General features: G+C 35.9%; 2 protein-coding genes across 2 annotated transcripts in view; both read right to left on the reverse strand.

Moving 5' to 3' along the window:
* The window catches only part of LOC142346191 (uncharacterized), a 332,292-nt gene that overhangs the window by 68,989 nt on the left and 242,785 nt on the right, over positions 1–20,518 (reverse strand). The window contains exons 2-5 of the mRNA XM_075398701.1: positions 11,741–11,905; positions 8,646–8,999; positions 5,385–8,258; positions 4,721–4,833 (exon numbers count right to left, since the gene is read on the reverse strand). Of these exons, the coding sequence (XP_075254816.1) occupies positions 4,721–4,833; positions 5,385–8,258; positions 8,646–8,999; positions 11,741–11,894 (3,495 nt within the window). The 5' untranslated portion in view covers positions 11,895–11,905. The remainder of the gene's footprint in view (positions 1–4,720; positions 4,834–5,384; positions 8,259–8,645; positions 9,000–11,740; positions 11,906–20,518) is intronic.
* Positions 12,010–12,649, reverse strand: LOC142345351 (large ribosomal subunit protein uL11-like). Its single transcript, XM_075397377.1, has one exon. The coding sequence runs from the start codon at positions 12,611–12,613 to the stop codon at positions 12,107–12,109; it is 507 nt and encodes a 168-aa protein (XP_075253492.1). The 5' UTR covers positions 12,614–12,649; the 3' UTR covers positions 12,010–12,106.

The following is a 20,518-nucleotide window of genomic DNA, read 5'->3' on the forward strand; positions in this document are numbered from 1 at the left end:
GTATGAAAAATAGCAAAAAAAAACCGTCGTCTAACGCTAAAAAGAAAATTCAGTAAATTTTTTCGGACTTCTGGAAACAAATATTTCAAAGCAAATAAAAACATTAGCGATCAACTAAAACAGAAATTATGTTCGCCTATAACTACTTGCAAGGCGAATGAAACCTGTCATTAATTAAACTAAGTGTTCAGACACATAATAAGTACGGCTAAAACTGAGGATAAAATTATTCAAATAGAGTCAAAGTAATCAAAAGGATCAGCTGCGAACTGAAGAAATTAATTGAATGTCTCATTATCAAACCGACAAGACATGCCATTGATGGGAGTGAGTCACAAGACAGCACAAAACCAACGAATACAGGCAAAACAAAAAATCTCGAAACTTTGGCCATAAAGTTTCGAAGTCGAAAACCATTAGTTGCTCATTGAGGGAACCCAAACAAATTCAACAAAGCACAATTAAAACAAGTGCAACCTGTGAAGAAAAGTCTTCAAAACCGAATACTCGCTCAAACACGAACTTCGAACACCGCTTCAGTGTCCGTTTGAAAAATTTTATGCTTTATACCTGCTCGCTTTCGTTTCTTCTACTCTTGCAGCGTGACAATATCGCTACTTCAATGTCTTTTCAATGCAAAAATTTAAAAAAGGGCGCCTTAGCCACCTTCTTTTTAAATGAGGGAGCAAGAAACACTGCTCAAGTAAAATCTGATAAGCTTTTCCTAACAATTGAACAAATTACCAACTGAACAAAACAAACATAGATTTTATTAAAATTCTCAACAAAATCCGACGCATCAATTGTTCCAAGATATTCTTTCATTATTTCTTATCTTTAACAGATAGCCAACCAACACTCTACAGAAACACCAGACAAAAATTGCAAAAAGCCAAGAAGCAAAAAACTGAAAAAATTTACTCAAAAACAAAAACGCTAAAAATGTTTCTCAATCTATTTCTAACAAAAATTGAAGCAACCGGCAAAATAAAAAATCTGGCCTAAAATTTGGTGGGTGAAGGGGAGGGGGTCGAATGCACTGGGTTAAGGGTCGAACGATGAGCAGGGGGTGCACATTGGGAAAAAATCGAAAGACACAATGAGTGCAACAATCTACGTGTATCATCAGGCGAATTGCTTCCGGGTACAAAATAAGAATTGAGGAACGAAACTATACATGGCACACTATTGATTTCCCATTTTGATAACCCGATTACATGAAATAGGCTTTGCTGCCAAGAAATTTTAATGGGAATGATTTAGTTCCAACAGAAAACGAGAAGTCAAGCGAAAAATTTACTTTTACGACAGAATCCAGACACAAAGATAATTAGAAAAAGAGAACAATGTCTGCACAGTAGAATCTAACCAGGGTCAAACTTTTAGGACTAAGAATCACCATTCAAACCAAAAGTCAATTGAGTCAGACAAAAAATCTGTCAAGCAAAAATTGCATAAAAAAGACCACAGGGCTAATATTGCTACAAAATTCAATTGAGAGCAATTAAAACCCTAATCCGAAAAACAATGCGAAAACAGCCTACATATCGATTAATTGCTACAATCAGGCGAATGGCTCTCAGACGGCAGGCCAGCAGTTGGCTTCTGTAGTAGGAGGATAGTCTTGGGGTGGAAAGGGGGGTAAGTGTTGGGCTTTGACTGAGGGTGTCAAATTTTTGAAAAGAACTGTCCCCTTCACACCATAAAATTTCCTCAAACAGTTTCGGTGCATCCGATACTTAGAGACCAGAAAGGTGGAATGCTCTCAAAGAGCTGCTTGGCCACTTAATGCCTTCCAATCGCTACCTGTTTATCCCGTTTCTGGGTACTAAAAGCCAAGAGTCAAACGAGAAATCGGTCAAGCGAAAAACAGCACAAAAAAGACCACAGAACCAAAATTAGCTATAAATTTTCTTGAGAGCAATTAAATACCTAATACAAAAGAACTCAATGCCAAAACATCCTACGTATTCATTAATTACTACAATCCAATTATAAACAGACTACCATCAGGCGAATTGCTCTCGGGCAGGCGAGCAGTTGGCTTCGCTAGTAGCATCAGGGGGTGAGGGTGTAAGAAGTGGGGTTTCTAATAGGGTTTTGAGCGAGCTGGACGAGAGGGGGGTCCAAATTATCAGGCTGGAGGAGGGTGGACGAGGGATGTCGGGGGATGAGGGAGGTCGGGGTGTCTGACGGGGTCAAACTTCTAAAACTAAGAACCGTCCTTCAAGACACCGAACTGTCTCCTCAAAACAGTTTCGGTGAATCGCTTACTTAGAGATCACTAAGGCGTACGGCTCCAAGAGAGCTACGTGGCCACTTAAGACCCATGAGCGCTACCTGTTTAATTCGATTTCTGAGGACCGTTTATGAAGTCAAATGGGTCACAGAAAATCTGCCCAGCAAAAAATGAATAAAAAAGAGCACAGGACCACTATTGCTGTAAAAAATCTCCCGAGAGCAATAAATTAGCAAATAAAAAACAATTCCAAAACAGCTTATGTATACATTAATTGCTACAATCCAAGTATAAACCGAGTCCCGTCAGGCGAATTGCTCTCGAACGGTAGGCGAGCGTTTGGCTTTGATATTAGCCAGCTGTGGCTTAGCGAGGCTAGCATAATGGGAGTGCGAGGGGGTCAAACGTTGGGTGGATCGGTCGAGCGATGGGAGTTAGGGATGTGTGAGAGCTTGACGAGAGAGAGGACTAAATGGCCAGATTGGAAGAGTGGAAGGGGCGAGCCTGGGGAGTGTCGAAGGGGGCGGGAGGCTGGGTGACTACGGGAGGGAGAGGGGGTGACTATGAACCGCGCCCTTCGCACAATGAGACCAGAAAGTCCTAATAAGGCTCCAAAAGCGCAGGTTGTGCACTAAATACCTTCCGACGGGGGGGGTCGAACAGGCGGTCTCCCAACGCGTACATGCGAGCTTAAACATAGCCGGCAGATTGCCGGAAAATAGCCGCGATAGACGCTTGTGGCCTACCATGAATTGAAACAACTAAAGAAATAAGATCGACAGATCGACCACCAGCTTTTTAATAGACGACTAGACTTTTTGGGTCAGATTCGGAGTGTCATTTTTATGAGACACATTTGCTCTACAAGGAAAAGGCCCTGATTGAGCTTTTTCAAAATTTACTTTCAAATTAATATTCGATATTAAAACTCAAGATTCTATTACTCAAGAATTAGGGCACATAAGTTTGGAGCTACTTAGATGCACACTATTGACCTTTAATTAGTAAATGTTCATAAAATTTAAAGTTCCATAAGTGAGTTCAGAAGTCATTTTTTTGAGTGAGGTAAGTCACGCAATTGACCTAAAAGCAGAAATGACGCCACGAGCGCAAATTTAAACTGCAAAGCAGTAGAAGTCATTGAAACAGTCAATTCCAAGAAGTCAGGGTAAGACAAAACAAAATTCTGTAAGACGAAGTAAAAAAAATGAGCGTTATAATAGCCACCTGGAATTGCTGACGCGGCTATCAACCAGTAATATATTCCGGTTACGCTCAATTAACACCAATGCCAACAAACGCTGACAACACAGGCGTCATAATGTCAGGGCGTCTTGAATTGGTTAAGACAAAAAATATCAGTGTGAGAAAAATCAGTACAATTTTAAAAGTAAATCAGCATTGGCTTGAATGTAACATTGAGCATACATAGAAAAAATTTCTTGCAATTTGTTTCAATTCATTGCTTTATTTTTTGCGTAGTCGCGATTGTACTTCAGTATGACATTGAGGAACTTCCTTACGCTTACGCCAATAGACTTAGAACTACAGCCAGTTGCGTTATATGGTTTGATGGATCTACATGTTCGTCTTAATTTCGCCATCTCCTCAAAACTATAGCAAAACATAGCCGGCAAATTGCCAGAAAATAGCCGCCGTTGACCCACTTTGCGCACAATGAAAACAGAAAAGTGGGAAAAAAATAGTAGATAGAAATTGATTAAAAATTTTAAGTGTCAAAGTGATCTTATATGGTGTGTGAATTCTGCATATTCGTTTAAAGTCTAAAATTACACTTAATTCAGCTTCTAAACTGAAGGCTCTTAAGCATAATACTAATGCCAGATAGCAATCACTTTACTGAACTTGGATAATCTAATGCATTAGGACTTATTAACCGTGCTTTATATGTTTATCCTGCTTCTTTTGATTTGGATCTTTTGACTTCGATTGTATTCTTTACATTACGTAATTCGAGTCCATTCAGTTGAAACATTGAGTGAAGTAAGTCAGAAGTCAAGCGTGAAAATCGTAACTTATGTAAAATGAAAAGGAGAGCGCCTAAATAATAGCCGCTGAGAGGCTGACGGCGGCTATCAATAACTTCAAAATTATTCTCAAATACAGTTCGTTTAGAGTTGAAATCTGCTTGCTTTCTCTCATAAACTTAAAGAATATTAAAAACGGTCCAAGGCAAAACAGAAGTCACGCAAATTGGTTAAAGAAATAGTTGAGTAATCACTTTCAGCGATAGTTTGACAAAATTCAATTCATGAAGCTAAGTCCAGGGAAAACCAATTGACTTTTGAATAATGATTTACGTTAAAAAATAGACAAAAATTATGGAAACAATCAAATTGAAGCCTAATTAAAAGCTGCTGCAATTACATCCAGCAAAGAGTTGTTGCCATAAATTATGAAAATCTGTGAAAAAAATGTGAATAAAAAGTAAGAAAAGGTCAGAACACATAAGGAACTTACAGCTGCCACTTTTTGAGCAGCTGACTTCGGATGGTCTCCGTTTGTCATCACTGAGACAGCAGAATCCACTCCATCCTCGCCACTGTGGGTCCCATTCTGCTGCTTACCTTCACCTAAATCATTTCAAAAATACAACTGCGCCAATGCAAGTCAGTTTCAATTAAAGCAGTTAAGCATCATCAGGTCGCCACAAGTTTGATTATTATCTAAATGCAAGTACAGAATAGATAATATAACACTTTCCAATCCGCATCTGTCAGCCCCCAAAGTCAAATTCGCCCACCCTTAATTTTTGAAGTTACCTACAACATTTGGTCACAACATTAAGGCCAACAGATTTCCGAGAAAACATTTTTAAAAAATACAAGACATTGAAAACATTTTTTAAAAATACATTGTGTTAGAGAGTATCCGAAAATCCGATAATCGTTTTCCTCAGAAACGATTTCTCAGCTTTTCTACAGGTGTTCAGGCTTCCGTTGAGAACAATATCACAAAAAGTGAAGGACTGGTCAGATAGTCAACACTTATAGACGAACACTTGCTCGGGACGAAAACGAGTGGAGGTTAGTTGTCATAGCTTTGTTATTCCCCCTTCCGGAAAAGGAAACGGGACGTTAGTTAAGCGGTAATCAGGACAAACACCAGCCAATCAAAGACTTACTCTCGTCATCCAATAGCATTCCAGGAGCCGAATGGGCCACGAATTCGGACTGCATTTCGAATTGTTCCTCCACGACAATGTAATCTGAGTCCTCATTTTGCATAGTCATGTGTGTTTTCTTATGCTGTGCATGCATCGAATTTGCATCTACTGGGTTTAGCTTGTTCATTTCTTTTTCTGCTTTAAGCAACTCGTGCAGGTTTTTCTTATTGCTTCTTGATGATTTTTGATCTTCAGTTTCGCTTTGTGTTGAAAACAGTCCGTCAACGTTCAGTTTTCCAACAGGAACTTTCTTAGAGCTGTTCATTTCTGAGGATTCTGAATTTTCATCATCTTCTGCTTTACTTTTTAACTTATATCGGCTTGAATCAATTTTTGAAATAGTTTTGTGACGTTGCAATTTAGCTTGTTTCAACTGTTCTGTTTCTTCAGAACTTGTAGATTCAGTAAACATTGCCTCTGATACGTTAAGTTTTGAGATCTGACTGGGCGCGTCTTCCGCCGTTCGTTTAATTTCCTCATTTGTTGAAAACTGAAGTTTGTTTTTATCAATTTTACCAACATTGGGGGCAATTTTATCACTCTTCTCAGGACTTTGCTCCGAGAACATTTCTTCTGAGATTCTGAGTTTATTTACCTGCTGAGGTTTCTCTGTGTTAACAACTTGATTCTCATTTTCAGACGTCATAACAAGCCGATTGCGGTCAATTTTATTGATACTGCTAACTCTACTTAGTTTATCGTTTTTCAGCTGTTCCAACTTTTGATCACCTTCAGTTAGAAATTGTTCTTTACTCAAATTCAGTCTGCCGATTTCTAATTTTTCTTTTTCAGGAACCGGCTCTTCGTTTTCATTCGTAAACATTTTTGTAGTGTCAATTCTGGAAATAGTTTTGTGACGTTCCAGTTTTGACTGTTGCAATTTCTGTTCATTTTCTTCTGTAGCACTAATAAACATATCCGCTGAAACGTTCAATTTGCCGACATTAACCGGCTTTTCAGAAGCGTCCTGTTTTTCGATGTCATCATACGATGAGTCAAAATTCATCGCATCAACTTGCAATTTACCAACTTGGGGTTTTTCCGCAATGACGTTTTCATTTTGCTCTGCATTGCTTTGTAAATATTTGGATCTGTCAATCTTTTTAATACTCTGAGCTCGTGAAACCTTTTCTGATTTAACTTTTTCATCCTCATCTGTATTTTCCTTGAATATGTCCTCCGAAATCATTAGTTTTCCTACATTTTTCGGTACCTCCTTTGTAGCTTCAACTTCCTCGTAGGATGAATCAAATGTCATTGCGTCAACTTGAAGTTTTCCAACTTGTGGTTTCTCCGTTTTAACATTCTCATTTTCTTCAGCATTGCTCTGTAAATATTTAGATCTATCAATTTTCTTGATGCTTTGAGCTCGAGCTACTTTCTCTGTCTTCTTTTTCTCATCTTCTTCAGCTGACTGAAACATATCTTGAGATATCAATAGTTTTCCAACATTAACTGGTACTTCTTTTGTAGGTTCAATTTCTTCGTAGGAAGAGTCAAAGGTCATTGCATCAACCTGAAGTTTTCCGACCTGTGGCTTTTCGGCAATTACATTTTCGTTCTGTTCCGCGTTGCTTTGTAAATATTTCGTTTTGTCAATTTTTCGAATGCTCTGTGATCGCGCAACTTTTTCTTGTTTCATTTTCTCTTGTTCCTCATTTTCTTGCTGGAACATTTGCTCGGAGACATTTAATTTTCCAACTTTTGCGCTTTCTTTTTGTACTGCATTTTCACCCTCATTAGTTTGAAATAACTGACTCTGATCAATTTTGCCGACCTTTCGGATTTCAACTGTAGTTTCAGCGTTTGTCTGTGTAACACTTTCTGACATTTTCTTGAATATTTCATTTGTGTCTAATTTCTTAACTTCAACCTTTTCGTTCTTTGTAGATTTTGCTTCTTCATCCAGGCTTTCATTTGTCATCATTGCGTTGACATTCAGCTTCCCAACGCTTTTGGGAACCTCTTTCTCAACATTAACTTCCGCATTTGATTGCAAGAATTCTGACAAATTTAATTTCTTTGCTTGAGGTAAAACTTCTTTTTGGGATTTACTCGCGGCTTCCGCGTCATCCTCTTCATTTTTGTTGTAAATAGCTGACATGTCCAACTTTTTAACCTGAACTTTGGATGACTTTTCAGGAGTTGATGTCTCTTCGGGGGCAAACATAGCAGAAACGTTTAATTTTCCAACATCAACTTTCGGCTTTTCTACATTTTCCTCATTTCCAGTAAACATCCCCTCGACATTGATTTTCCCAACCGAAACATTTTTTGCACTTTGTTCACCACTTTCATTTTGATCAGTGAACAAGTTCGCTGTGTTCAGCTTCCCAGGAGTTGGCTTTTCTACAATCTTTTCTTCTGATTCTTCACTTTGAAACATGGCATTGACGTTCAATTTTCCGACATTCACTTTCGGCTGCTGTTCCTTTTCTGCCGAGTCAGCGTTTAGTTGATCGACCGGAAATGCTTTTGAAATGTCCATTTTTTTAACGCTTAGACTCTCAGTTCTCTTAATTTTTGCCCCTTCGTTTTCCTGAGTGATAAAAGTTTGTGACCGATTCAATTTCCCAACTTTCTTAACTTCTTTCGGAGCTTCAGAATCAACGTTTGCGTCTGGATTGAACGCTTCTTTAATATTCAACTTTTTAACTTCGATTCTTTCCGTTTTCTGTAACTCGTCAGTTTCTGTGGTCATATTCGTTAAGAAAGCATTAACATTCAGTTTTTTAACCTCTACGACTTCGGTTTTCGTGCCTGTTTTCTCCTCTTCGATGCCAAAGAACTCCTTCAGCTTCAGTCTGCCAATTTCAACCTCTTCGGATTTTTCTAAAGCAAGTTTTCTTTCAAACAATTTTGGAAGTTTTTATTTCCACTCACGATAAGTGTTCATTAGTAATTGGTCAAATTATGAGCAATAAATGAAATACTTCGAAAATGGTTAGATGATCAGTTATAGTAGTAAAACGTGAAATGAAATAGTAGTAAAACGAAAACGATTTGTCAGTTGATTTAGTCATAAAGGGCGTCAATAGATAAATTGAAATGCAGACATCAGTATAAGCATGATTTGTTGTCGGTAAGATTAGTTTAGGTTAGTACCTTTAGGTTATAACTCACTGTGTTATTAGGCAGTTGTTAATTCTTCACGCAATGTTGGTAAAAGTCTGTAAGGGAGTCCACACAAACGAAAGCCATGCTTGCATTCTTTCAAACCTTGTTCTTCGGCCTGTGTGAGAAAATCCATCTTCTGTGACTTCAATTTACGCACGTGAACAACGGTGGTCGGCTCGATCATTCGTTGCCGCATATCGTGCCGTTTCACAAACAAATTCTTTTTTGTTGTATCCATCTTTTTGACACTTCTGCTGTCGTACTTTCCTCTGACACGTTTCTGATTTCCTTTGTTATCGTCATCTTTTTGATCAGATGAGAATTTTGAGAACTTGGAAGTGTCAATTTTCTTGACATCTCGAAGAATGCGCTGTTTACTTGTTGTTTTTGATTCTTCTTCTTGAGTCGGACCGCTTTCCATTTGAATGTCGGCATCCATGAATGCCGCCATTATTTCTAGCAATCGAGGTTATTAGTGGACAGAATTGGGAAAATTAGCGAAAACAAATTCCAGTTAGAGAAAATATATCAAGATAAGACATTTCAGGTTTACACAGTTTATGACACGGATATTTGTTCCGACCCCACTTGTGGGGCGAGGAACTATATACTCAAATGGGTTTCTTTGTTCAGACAATTTAGACCGATCGATATATTCATCGTAGAGAAATGTGAGTGGTATCATTAAAAAGCTCGTCCAGCGTAGAATTCGAAATTAACAAATTTTTTTTGAATTTCGTTTTTTTCGAGGAGTTATCGAGTTTTAAAGTTTCATGCGAACACATGGGACATTTGGCATGATTTTGTTCACTTTTGGCAAAATTTTCGTTCAAATTAAGATTTTTTCTGTAAAACTATTTATTCAAGATTACATTTCATGCTACTAAATGATACAATATTGCATTCCTAATAGACGAAAGGCGACAAAAATGATCGTTTTGGTCCCATGTCGAGATTTTCATATCGAGATTCCGTTAATGCTGAAATTCACTTACAGTCAAATAACGCCCAATGAACAAAAAATCCGTTTTCTAGGAATAGTTCGTTTTCTATTGGCTTCTACTCTGAGTTTTCGTAACTTTTAATGAAACTTTGTCTTTTTTTTAGGTTTTACAAAATTTTTGTAGTCCTATGGCATAAACTCGTCGACTAAGAGTGCAAAAGGCTTGCTAATGAGCATTAAGTGAACCTATCTAGTGCTTTGAGTAGACAACTCATGGCTGTTAAGACAGTAAAATTTCGAATTTCTTTGAAAATTAACCGATCTCAAAATTATTTTTTTGAACTGTAAGTCATTTTCAGTAATCACAGGATCTTCTTCCTTTCTACTGTAACCAAAACTTGTCAGAATAGCAATTTTGACTTCTAAATATTGGTTTTAGGACTTTGACGCCAGTTTTCATAGTTTTTTTTTATTTTTTGGATATTGTTTCATTATTTGGGTTCCTTTTGTATTCTTAAAACATTATCGTAATACTGATAGTTCCCATTTGCTCAGATAAGTTGTTCAATTGATCGCAGAGAAGTTTTTTAGAGAACAGCTTATGGTTTAAATGGCTTCAAAACTATCTCGCACTTTTCTATTGAACTTTTAATTTTTGCCTGTATTTGTTGTCTTCCTTGTCATAACACATATATAACAACATAGTAATCTCAAAAAGGCATAGTTTAGCGTATTTATTGACTTCTGTTGAAAGCTATTAAAATTTACGGCGTTGATATGTGCTTTTTTGTTTCAAAAATTTCGTGGTTTTGATATACTTGTTCATTTTTGTTAGTTTTTTGAGGTCATATTTTTAAAAATAAAAAATCACCTTGCTGTTAAGAAAAATTAAAATTTTTTACTGGAAAATTCATTTGTTAATGGCTCCGACACTTTTCTCTCTGAACTTTTTTTGACTTTGCTGTTTTTTTAAAAAAATTGTAGTCGTAAAAATCTGGTCGTAAAATGCTGAGATGTCTCATAAGCTTTGAATTGAGAAAAGAATGAATGATGTTTCTTGATGCAGTCAGTTTATAGCGAATAGTCTTTGATATTTTTCTTTTTTCGAAAATTTTTCAATTTTTTTGGTTTTTATTGTTCTTTTCGTCAGCTTGTAACTTATTCTCATCACTGAGAGGTCCCATTCAATTCTTTCTAATTCAAAAATTAACATGTCTATTGATATTATATCGTAATTAATGTTTTGTTTGGTGGACGACATGCGTTTTTATAAAAAAAATTGTGAGTGGTCAATATTTGTTTCTTCTGTTTTTTTAGCATAATAGCGAAATAACAGATCCCAGTGGTTTTCAGATAAAGACCGAGTGAACTTATTTCGTCGTTCAGTGTTATTTTAGCTGATTTAGTAAATATAAAAAAATGAAATCAGAGAAACAATATTCTGACAAAAGCAAATGATTTTAATAGCTTCGATAATTTGTGTTTTCGCAATTTGTGTTTTCTTTTCAGTTTTTCTATAACTTTAGTTCATTTCTATGGCTTAGTCTGACCAAATACAGGTTCCTTCGTAATAACTTTTTAGGAAATTTATCAAGAGTTGCTTCGTTGAAGGCTAGGGGTTTTTAAGACGTTTGAAGTTAAGAAACGTTTTTTAAAATGTTGACTGATTTTCTTATTTCTTTTGGTCGACGTTTTACCTAGTCCGATTAAGGAAAAGTTCCATCTGCTGTGTAGTTAAGAAGAAGTAGATTTGTGTAGCTAAGGTTTTATCTGATTGCATTTTGACGCTGTTTCTAGGTGCTTTTAAATTTAGATATTTAGTTTTTGCTGTGAAAATTTAGTTTTTGCTGATTTTGTTGTTTATTTTTTCTCGCAGTCTTTTTAATGGCAGATTTCGTGAGCGCTGTGATGAGGCATGGCATTATGTAATTCAATTAGTAGTTTGGGTATGTAAAGATTTTTTAACTCAAACTTCTATTTTTGATTATCTCTTCATTTGGTTGACAATTAAGTCAAAAATGTAGATGAGCTCGTAGTAGTAGTAGAAGTAGTAGCTCGGGTCGGAACATCATGTGCGAACGCACATTAACGAGCCTCCTTGTAACTAACAATTTCAACGTTTATGGCTACTGAAACATGACGGTAGGCCTGCTTACCCATTTGTAACAAAACACCTTTTTCGCTTTTTAAAATTCATTTCGGCACAATTGTCACATTAACAAGAGCACTAAAACACGCTACTTAAAGAACATACCTTCCATCAAGTCCAGTTGTTCGTCAGTCATCTGCTCGTAGGGTATGTTGTCATTGTTAGCCACCATTTCAATCAACTGCTCTGACGTCAGTGCTTGAACTTCTTCGTCCGTCATCTTGCCACCACCACCTTCCAAAATTTCAGTATCTGCCATTTTAAATATCTGAAGACCAAAAGCAACTTATGGCGCGCGCCAAAATGGCATTATAATTTAAAAACGCATCTTAAATTCTGATAGAAAAATTGAACTTCTCCGTTAAAAAAGCTAATGACTTCATAAACTCAATTTCACTTCACAAAATGCTTCATGAAAGAATTAAGTCTATTCGCAGTTTCCATAAAGGAATGTACAGACGAAAGATTCGCTTATTCAGCAGGGATTTCAATTTCTCCTTCTTGAATCTTCTCAATGATGTCATGAGGAGGCTCCTTCTCCACAGTGCAGCCGACGCTCTGGCAGGTTCCCAAAATCTCTTTAACGGTTCCGGCCAGTTCAATTGATCTAGACCTCTCGTGGGCTCGCATGGTTCTGGCCAATTCAATGATAGTCTGTAGGGTAAGGTTTCCACTGTGTTTTATGTTCTTCACCTTCTTTCTATCTCTTGCAGGTTCTTTCAGGGCCTTAATAACCAACGAAGAAGCACTGGGAACCACGTCAACTCTAGCCTGTCGGTTCTGAATAGTCAATCTGCATGTGACACGAATACCCTTGTAATCCTTGGTCGTTGCTTTCACAATATCATCGGCAACCTTTTTAGGAGACAATCCCAAAGGACCAATTTTTGGCGCAAGAGATGCAGTTGCTGGTGCTTCACCTCCATAGCATCGGACGAATACGTATGTGATAGCAGTGGGGTCGAATTTAGGGCCCATGACGATCTGAAAAGTAAGGAAAGTTAAAAAAAAATTGAGTTCTGGAAACTTGCCGAAAAAATCAATACTGAATAACTCGAACTACGGTTAAACCCTTTTTTATTTAAGTTAGGGTTTTAAAAGTTCATGACTTTCTAACAGATAATTTATTAGCCGCACTCTTTGATAAAGGGTAATAAAACGATAATGTATAATAAGAAACTTCGGCTTCGGGGAAAAACTGATGAGCTGACAATCAAAAACGAAAAGAACAGGTGTATTGAAACTAACGCAAGAAGCGGCTTAGAATCTATTTCTTTAGAAAAAGATTAGCGAAGTTTCTCAACGTGACAAGGGCAGCCCGTACTCAATTTAGAAGTAGTACTAAAGTAGTACATCAGATTTTAGTACTTGAGTACAAGGGTGTTAGAAACCACATAAGTTTACAAATGAGTTATAACTGCAAGTTTTGCTGGAGGGTTACAGTTTTCGCATAAGCATACTCTTCAACTGGACGTGTTAGTTTCGTCATATCTCAATCGAAAGTAGCGCCAGAAGAGATCACTAACTATAGCTTTCTTTTGCTCAGGGTCTAACAGATTTGAATGTTTCTTAATGACATTGAATACTTTCCGGGCCGAGGTGTCAACGCTAAAAAACGCAAAATTATGTAAGATGTCGTTGAATTCATGTAACATCTACGCTACATAAACTCGACGCATTCAAGGCCAATCTTACATAACTTTGCGTTGAATTTTGGCGTAGATCTTATGTATTTAGCATTGAATTTTAGCGTAGATCTTACATATTTCGCGTTGAATTTAGCGTAGACCTTACATAAATTCAACGCATTCAACGCCAATCTTACATACTTTGCGTTGGAGCTAGGCGTAGATCTTACATATCTAGCGTTGAATTTTAGTGTAGATCTTACATATTTCGCGTTGAATTTAGCGTAGATCTTAGATAAATTCACGCATTCAATGCCAATCTTACCTATTTAGCGTTGAATTTTGGCTTTGATCTTACATATTTAGCGTTGAATTTTAGCGTAGATCTTAAAAAATTTGCGTTGAATTTAGCGTAGATCTTACAAAAATTCAACGCTTTCAACGCCAATGTTACATATTTTGCGTTGAAGCTTGGCGTAGATCTTACATATTTAGTGTTGAATTTTAGCGTAGATCTTACATATTTAGAGTTGAATTTAGAGTAGATCTTACAAAAATTCAACGCATTCAACGCCAATCTTAACTATTTTGCGTTGAAAATTGGCGTTGATCTCACGTATTTAGCGTTGAATTTTAGCGTAGATCTTAAATATTTTGCGTTCACTTTAGCGTAGATCTTACATAAATTCAACGCATTCAACGCCAATCTTACATATTTTGAATTGAATTTTGGGCGTAGATCTTACATACTTAGCGTTCAGTTTTAGAGTAGATCTTACATATTTCGCGTTGAATTTAGCGAAGACCTCACATAAATTCAACGCATTCAACGCCAATCTTCCATATTTTGCGTTGGAGCTAGGCGTAGATCTTACATATTTAGCGTTGCATTTTAGTGTAGATCTTACATATTTCGCGTTGAATTTAGCGTAGATCTTAGATAAACTCACGCATTCAACGCCAATCTTACATATTTTGAATTGAATTTTGGGCGTAGATCTTACATATTTAGCATTCAATTATAGAGTAGATCTTACATATTTCGCGTTGAATTTAGCGTAGACCTCACATAAATTCAACGCATTCAACGCCAATCTTCCATATTTTGCGTTGGAGCTAGGCGTAGATCTTACATATTTAGCGTTGCATTTTAGTGTAGAACTTACATATTTCGCGTTGGATTTAGCGTAGATCTTAGATAAATTCACGCATTCAATGCCAATCTTACCTATTTTGCGTTGAATTTTGGCTTTGATCTTACATATTTAGCGTTGAATTTTAGCGTAGATCTTTAAAAATTTGCGTTGATTTTAGCGTAGATCTTACATAAATTCAACGCATTCAACGCCAATCTTACCTATTTTGCGTTGAAGCTTGGCGTAGATCTTACATATTTAAAGTTGAATTTTAGCGTAGATCTTATATATCTAGAGTTGAATTTTGCGTAGATCTTACAAAAATTCAACGCATTCATCGCCAATCTTAACTATTTTGCGTTGAATATGGGCGTTGATCTCACGTATTTAGCGTTGAATTTTAGCGTAGATCTTACATATTTTGCGTTGAATTTAGCGTAGATCTTAGATAAATTCACGCATTCAATGGCAATCTTACCTATTTTGCGTTGAATTTTGGCTTTGATCTTACATATTTAGCGTTCAACTGTAGCGTAGATCTTACAGATTTCGCGTTGAATTTAGCGTAGACCTCACATAAATTCAACGCATTCAACGCCAATCTTCCATAATTTGCGTTGGAGCTAGGCGTAGATCTTACATGTTTAGCGTTGCATTTTATTGTAGATCTTACATATTTCGCGTTGAATTTAGCGTAGATCTTAGATAAATTCACGCATTCAATGCCAATCTTACCTATTTTGCGTTGAATTTTGGCTTTGATCTTACATATTTAGCGTTGAATTTTAGCGTAGATCTTAAAAATATTGCGTTGATTTTAGCGTAGATCTTACAAAAGTTCAACGCTTTCAACGCCAATCTTACATATTTTGCGTTGAAGCTTGGCGTAGATCTTACATATTTAGCGTTGAATTTTAGCGTAGACCTTACATATTTAGAGTTGAATTTAGCGTAGATCTTACAAAAATTCAACGCATTCAACGCCAATCTTAACTATTTTGCGTTGAATATTTGCGTTGATCTCACGTATTTAGCTTTGAATTTTAGCGTAGATCTTAAATATCTTGCGTTCACTTTAGCGTAGATCTTACATAAATTCAACGCATTCAACGCCAATCTTACATATTTTGAGCTGAATTTTGGCGTAGATCTTACATATTTAGCGTTCAATTTTAGCGCAGATCTTACATATTTTGCGTTGAATGTAGCGTAGATCTTACACAAATTTAACGCATTCAACGCCAATCTTACCTATTTTGCGTTGAAGCTTGGCGTAGATCTTACATATTAAAAGTTGAATTTTAGCGTAGATCTTATATATCTAGAATTGAATTTAGCGTAGATCTTACAAAAATTCAACGCACTCAACGCCAATCTTAACTATTTTGCGTTGAATATTGGCGTTGATCTCACGTATTTAGCGTTGAATTTTAGCGTAGATCTTACATATTTTGCGTTGAATTTAGCGTAGATCTTAGATAAATTCACGCATTCAACGCCAATCTTACATATTTTGCGTTGAAGCTTGGAGTAGATCTTACATATTTAGAGTTGAATTTTAGCGTAGATCTTACATATATCGCGTTGAATTTAGCGTAGACCTCACATAAATTCAACGCATTCAACGCCAATCTTACATATTTTGCGTTGAAGCTTGGAGTAGATCTTACATATTTAGCGTTGAATTTTAGCGTAGATCTTACATATTTAGAGTTGAATTTAGCGTAGCTCTTACAAAAATTCAACGCATTCAACGACAATCCTAACTATTTTGCGTTGAATATTGGCGTTGATTTCACGTATTTAGCGTTGAATTTCAGCGTAGATCTTAAATATTTTGCGTTCACTTTAGCGTAGATCTTACATAAACTCAACGCATTCAACGCCAATCTTACATATTTTGAGTTGATTTTTGGCGTAGATCTTACATATTTAGCGTTCAATTTTAGCGTAGATCTTATATATTTCGCGTTGAATTTAGCGTAGATCATACATAAATTCAACGCATTCAATGCCAATCTTACCTATTTTGCGTTGAGTTTTGGCGTAGATATTACATATTTAGCGTTGAATTTTAGCGTAGATCTTTCATAGTTCGCGTTGTAATTAGCGTAGATCTTACATAAATTCAACGCGTTCAAAGCCAATCTTACCTATTTTGCGTTGAAGCTTGGCGTAGATCTTAAATATTTAGCGTTGAATTTTAGCGTAGATCTTACATATTTAGAGTCGAATTTTGGCGTAGATCTTACATATTTAGCGTTCAATTTTAGCGTAGATCTTACATATTTCGCGCTGAATTCAGCGTAGATCTTAAATAAATTCAACGCATTCAACGCCAATCTTACCTATTTTGCGTTGAGTTTTGGCCTAGGTCTTACATATTTAGCTTTGAATTTTAGCGTAGATCTTACATATTTCGCGTTGTATTTAGCGTAGATCTAACATAAATTCAACGCACTCAACGCCAATCTTACCTATTTTGCGTTGAATTTTGGCGTTTTTTCGTACATATATAGCGTTGAATTTTTGCGTAGATCTTAAATATTTTGCTTTGAATTTAGAGTAGATCTTACAAAAATTCAACGCATTCAACGCCAATCTTACCTATTTTGCGTTGAATATTGGCGTTGATCTCACGTATTTAGCGTTGAATTTTAGCGTAGATCTTGAATATCTTGCGTTCACTTTAGCGTAGATCTTACATAAATTCAACGCATTTAACGCCAATCTTACATATTTTGAGATGAATTTTGGCGTAGATCTTACATATTTAGCGTTCAATTTTAGCGTAGATCTTACATATTTTGCGTTGAATTTAGCGTAGATTTTACATAAATTCAACGCATTCAACGCCAACCTTACCTATTTTGCGTTGAAGCCTGGCGTAGATCTTACATATTTAACATTGAATTTTAGCGTAGATCTTACATATCTAGAGTTGAGTTTAGCGTAGATCTTACAAAAATTCAACGCATTCAACGCCAATCTTAACTATTTTGCGTTGAATATTGGCGTGGATCTCACGTATTTAGCGTTGAATTTTAGCGTAGATCTTACATATTTTGCGTCGAATTTAGCGTAGATCTTAGATAAAATCACGCATTCAATGCCAATCTTACCTATTTTATGTTGAATTTCGGCTTTGATCTTACATATTTAGCGTTCAACTTTAGCGTAGATCTTACATATTTCGCGTTGAATTTAGCGTAGACCTCACATAAATTCAACGCATTCAACGCCAATCTTACATATTTTGCGTTGAAGCTTGGCGTAGATCTTACATATTTAGCGTTGAATTTTAGCGCAGATCTTACATATTTAGAGTTGAATTTACTGTAGATCTTACAAAAATTCAACGCATTCAACGCCAATCTTACATATTTTGAATTGAATTTTGGGCGTAGATCTTACATATTTAGCGTTCAATTATAGAGTAGATCTTACATATTTCGCGTTGAATTTTAGCGTAGATCTTACATATTTAGAGTTGAATTTAGCGTAGATCTTACAAAAATTCAACGCATTCAATGACAATCTTAACTATTTTGCGTTGAATATTGGCGTTGATCTCACGTATTTAGCGTTGAATTTTTAGCGTAGATCTTAAATATTTTGCGTTCACTTTAGCGTAGGTCTTACATAAATTCAACGCATTCAACGCCAATCTTACATATTTTGAGTTGAATTTCGGCTTTGATCTTACATATTTAGCGTTCAACTTTAGCGTAGATCTTACATATTTCGCGTTGAATTTAGCGTAGACCTCACATAAATTCAACGCATTCAACGCCAATCTTACATATTTTGCGTTGAAGCTTGGCGTAGATCTTACATATTTAGCGTTGAATTTTAGCGCAGATCTTACATATTTAGAGTTGAATTTACTGTAGATCTTACAAAAATTCAACGCATTCAACGCCAATCTTACATATTTTGAATTGAATTTTGGGCGTAGATCTTACATATTTAGCGTTCAATTATAGAGTAGATCTTACATATTTCGCGTTGAATTTTAGCGTAGATCTTACATATTTAGAGTTGAATTTAGCGTAGATCTTACAAAAATTCAACGCATTCAATGACAATCTTAACTATTTTGCGTTGAATATTGGCGTTGATCTCACGTATTTAGCGTTGAATTTTAGCGTAGATCTTAAATATTTTGCGTTCACTTTAGCGTAGGTCTTACATAAATTCAACGCATTCAACGCCAATCTTACATATTTTGAGTTGAATTTTGGCGTAGATCTTACATATTTAGCGTGCAATTTTAGCGTAGATCTTACATTTTTCGCGTTGAATTTAGCGTAGATCTTACATAAATTCAACGCATTCAATACCAATCTTACCTATTTTGCGTTGAGTTTTGGCGTAGATCTTACATATTTAGCGTTGAATTTTAGCGTAGATCTTTCATATTTCGCGTTGTATTTAGCGTAGATCTTACAGAAATTCAACGCGTTCAAAGCCAATCTTACCTATTTTGCGTTGAAGCTTGGCGTAGATCTTAAATATTTAACGTTGAATTTTAGCGTAGATCTTACATATTTAGAGTTGAATTTTGGCGTAGATCTTACTTATTTAGCGTTCAATTTTAGCGTAGATCTTACATATTTAGCGTTGAATTCAGCATAGATCTTACAAAAACTCAACGCATTCAACGCCAATTTTACCTATTTTGCGTTGAGTTTTGGCCTAGGTCTTACATATTTAGCGTTGAATTTTAGCGTAGATCTTTCATATTTCGCGTTGTATTTAGCGTAGATCTTACATAAATTAAACGCATTCAACGCCAATCTTACCTATTTTGCGTTGAAATTTGGCGCTTTTCCTACATATATAGCGTAGAATTTTAGCGTAGATCTTAAATATTTTGCTTTGAATTTAGAATAGATCTTACAAAAATTCAACGCAATCAACGCCAATCTTACCTATTTTGCGTTCAATTTTGGCGTTGATCTCAAGTATTTAGCGTTGAATTTTAGCGTAGATCTTAAATATCTTGCGTTCACTTTAGCGTAGATCTTACATAAGTTCAACGCATTCAAAGCCAATCTTACCTATTTTGCGTTGAATATTGGCGTTGATTTCAAGTATTTAGCGTTGAATTTTAGCGTAGATCTTAAATATCTTGCGTTCACTTTAGCGTAGATCTTACATAAATTCAACGCATTCAACGCCAATCTTACATATTTTGAGTTGAATTTTGGCGTAGAACTTACATATTTAGCGTTCAATTTTAGCGTAGATCTTACATAATTTGCGTTGAATTTAGCGTAGATCTTACATAAATTCAATGCATTCAACGCCAATATTACCTATTTTGCGTTGAAGCTTGGCGTAGATCTTATATATTTAACGTTGAATTTTAGCGTAGATCTTACATATCTAGAGTTGCATTTAGCGTAGATCTTACAAAAATTCAACGCATTCAACGACAATCTTAACTATTTTGTTTTGAATATTGGCGTTGATCTCACGTATTTAGCGTTGAATTTTAGCGTAGATCTTAAATATTTTGCGTTCACTTTAGCGTAGATCTTACATAAATTCAACGCATTCAACGCCAATCTTACATAGTTTGAGTTGAACTTTAGCGTAGATCTTACATATTTAGCGTTCAATTTTAGCGTAGATCTTACATATTTTGCGTTGAATTTAGCGTAGATCTTACATAAGTTCAACGCATTCAACGACAATCTTACCTATTTTGCGTTGAGTTTTGGCGTAGATCTTAAATATTTAGCGTTGAATTTTAGCGTAGATCTTTCATATTTCGCGTTGTATTTAGCGTAGATCTTACATAAATTCAACGCGTTCAACGCCAATCTTACCTATTTTGCGTTGAAGCTTGGCGTAGATCTTAAATATTTAGCGTTGAATTTTAGCGTAGATCTTACATATTTAGAGTTGAATTTTGGCTTTGATATTACATATTTAGCGTTCAACTTTAGCGTAGATCTTACATATTTTGCGTTGAATTTAGCGTAGACCCTCACATAAATTCAACGCATTCAACGCCCATCTTACAAATTTTGCGTTGAAGCTTGGCGTAGATCTTATATATTTAGCGTTGAATTTTAGCGTAGATCTTACATATTTAGAGTTGAATTTAG

This window comes from Convolutriloba macropyga, chromosome 9, assembly GCF_964194025.1.
Source record: "Convolutriloba macropyga chromosome 9, txConMacr16.3, whole genome shotgun sequence".
Classification (NCBI taxonomy): Eukaryota; Metazoa; Xenacoelomorpha; order Acoela; family Convolutidae; genus Convolutriloba; species Convolutriloba macropyga.

What these genes read in the sequence shown, in the direction of transcription:
- LOC142345351 (XM_075397377.1), bottom strand. Translation starts at nt 12,613, where the DNA reads ATGGGCCCTAAATTCGACCCCACTGCTATCACATACGTATTCGTCCGA.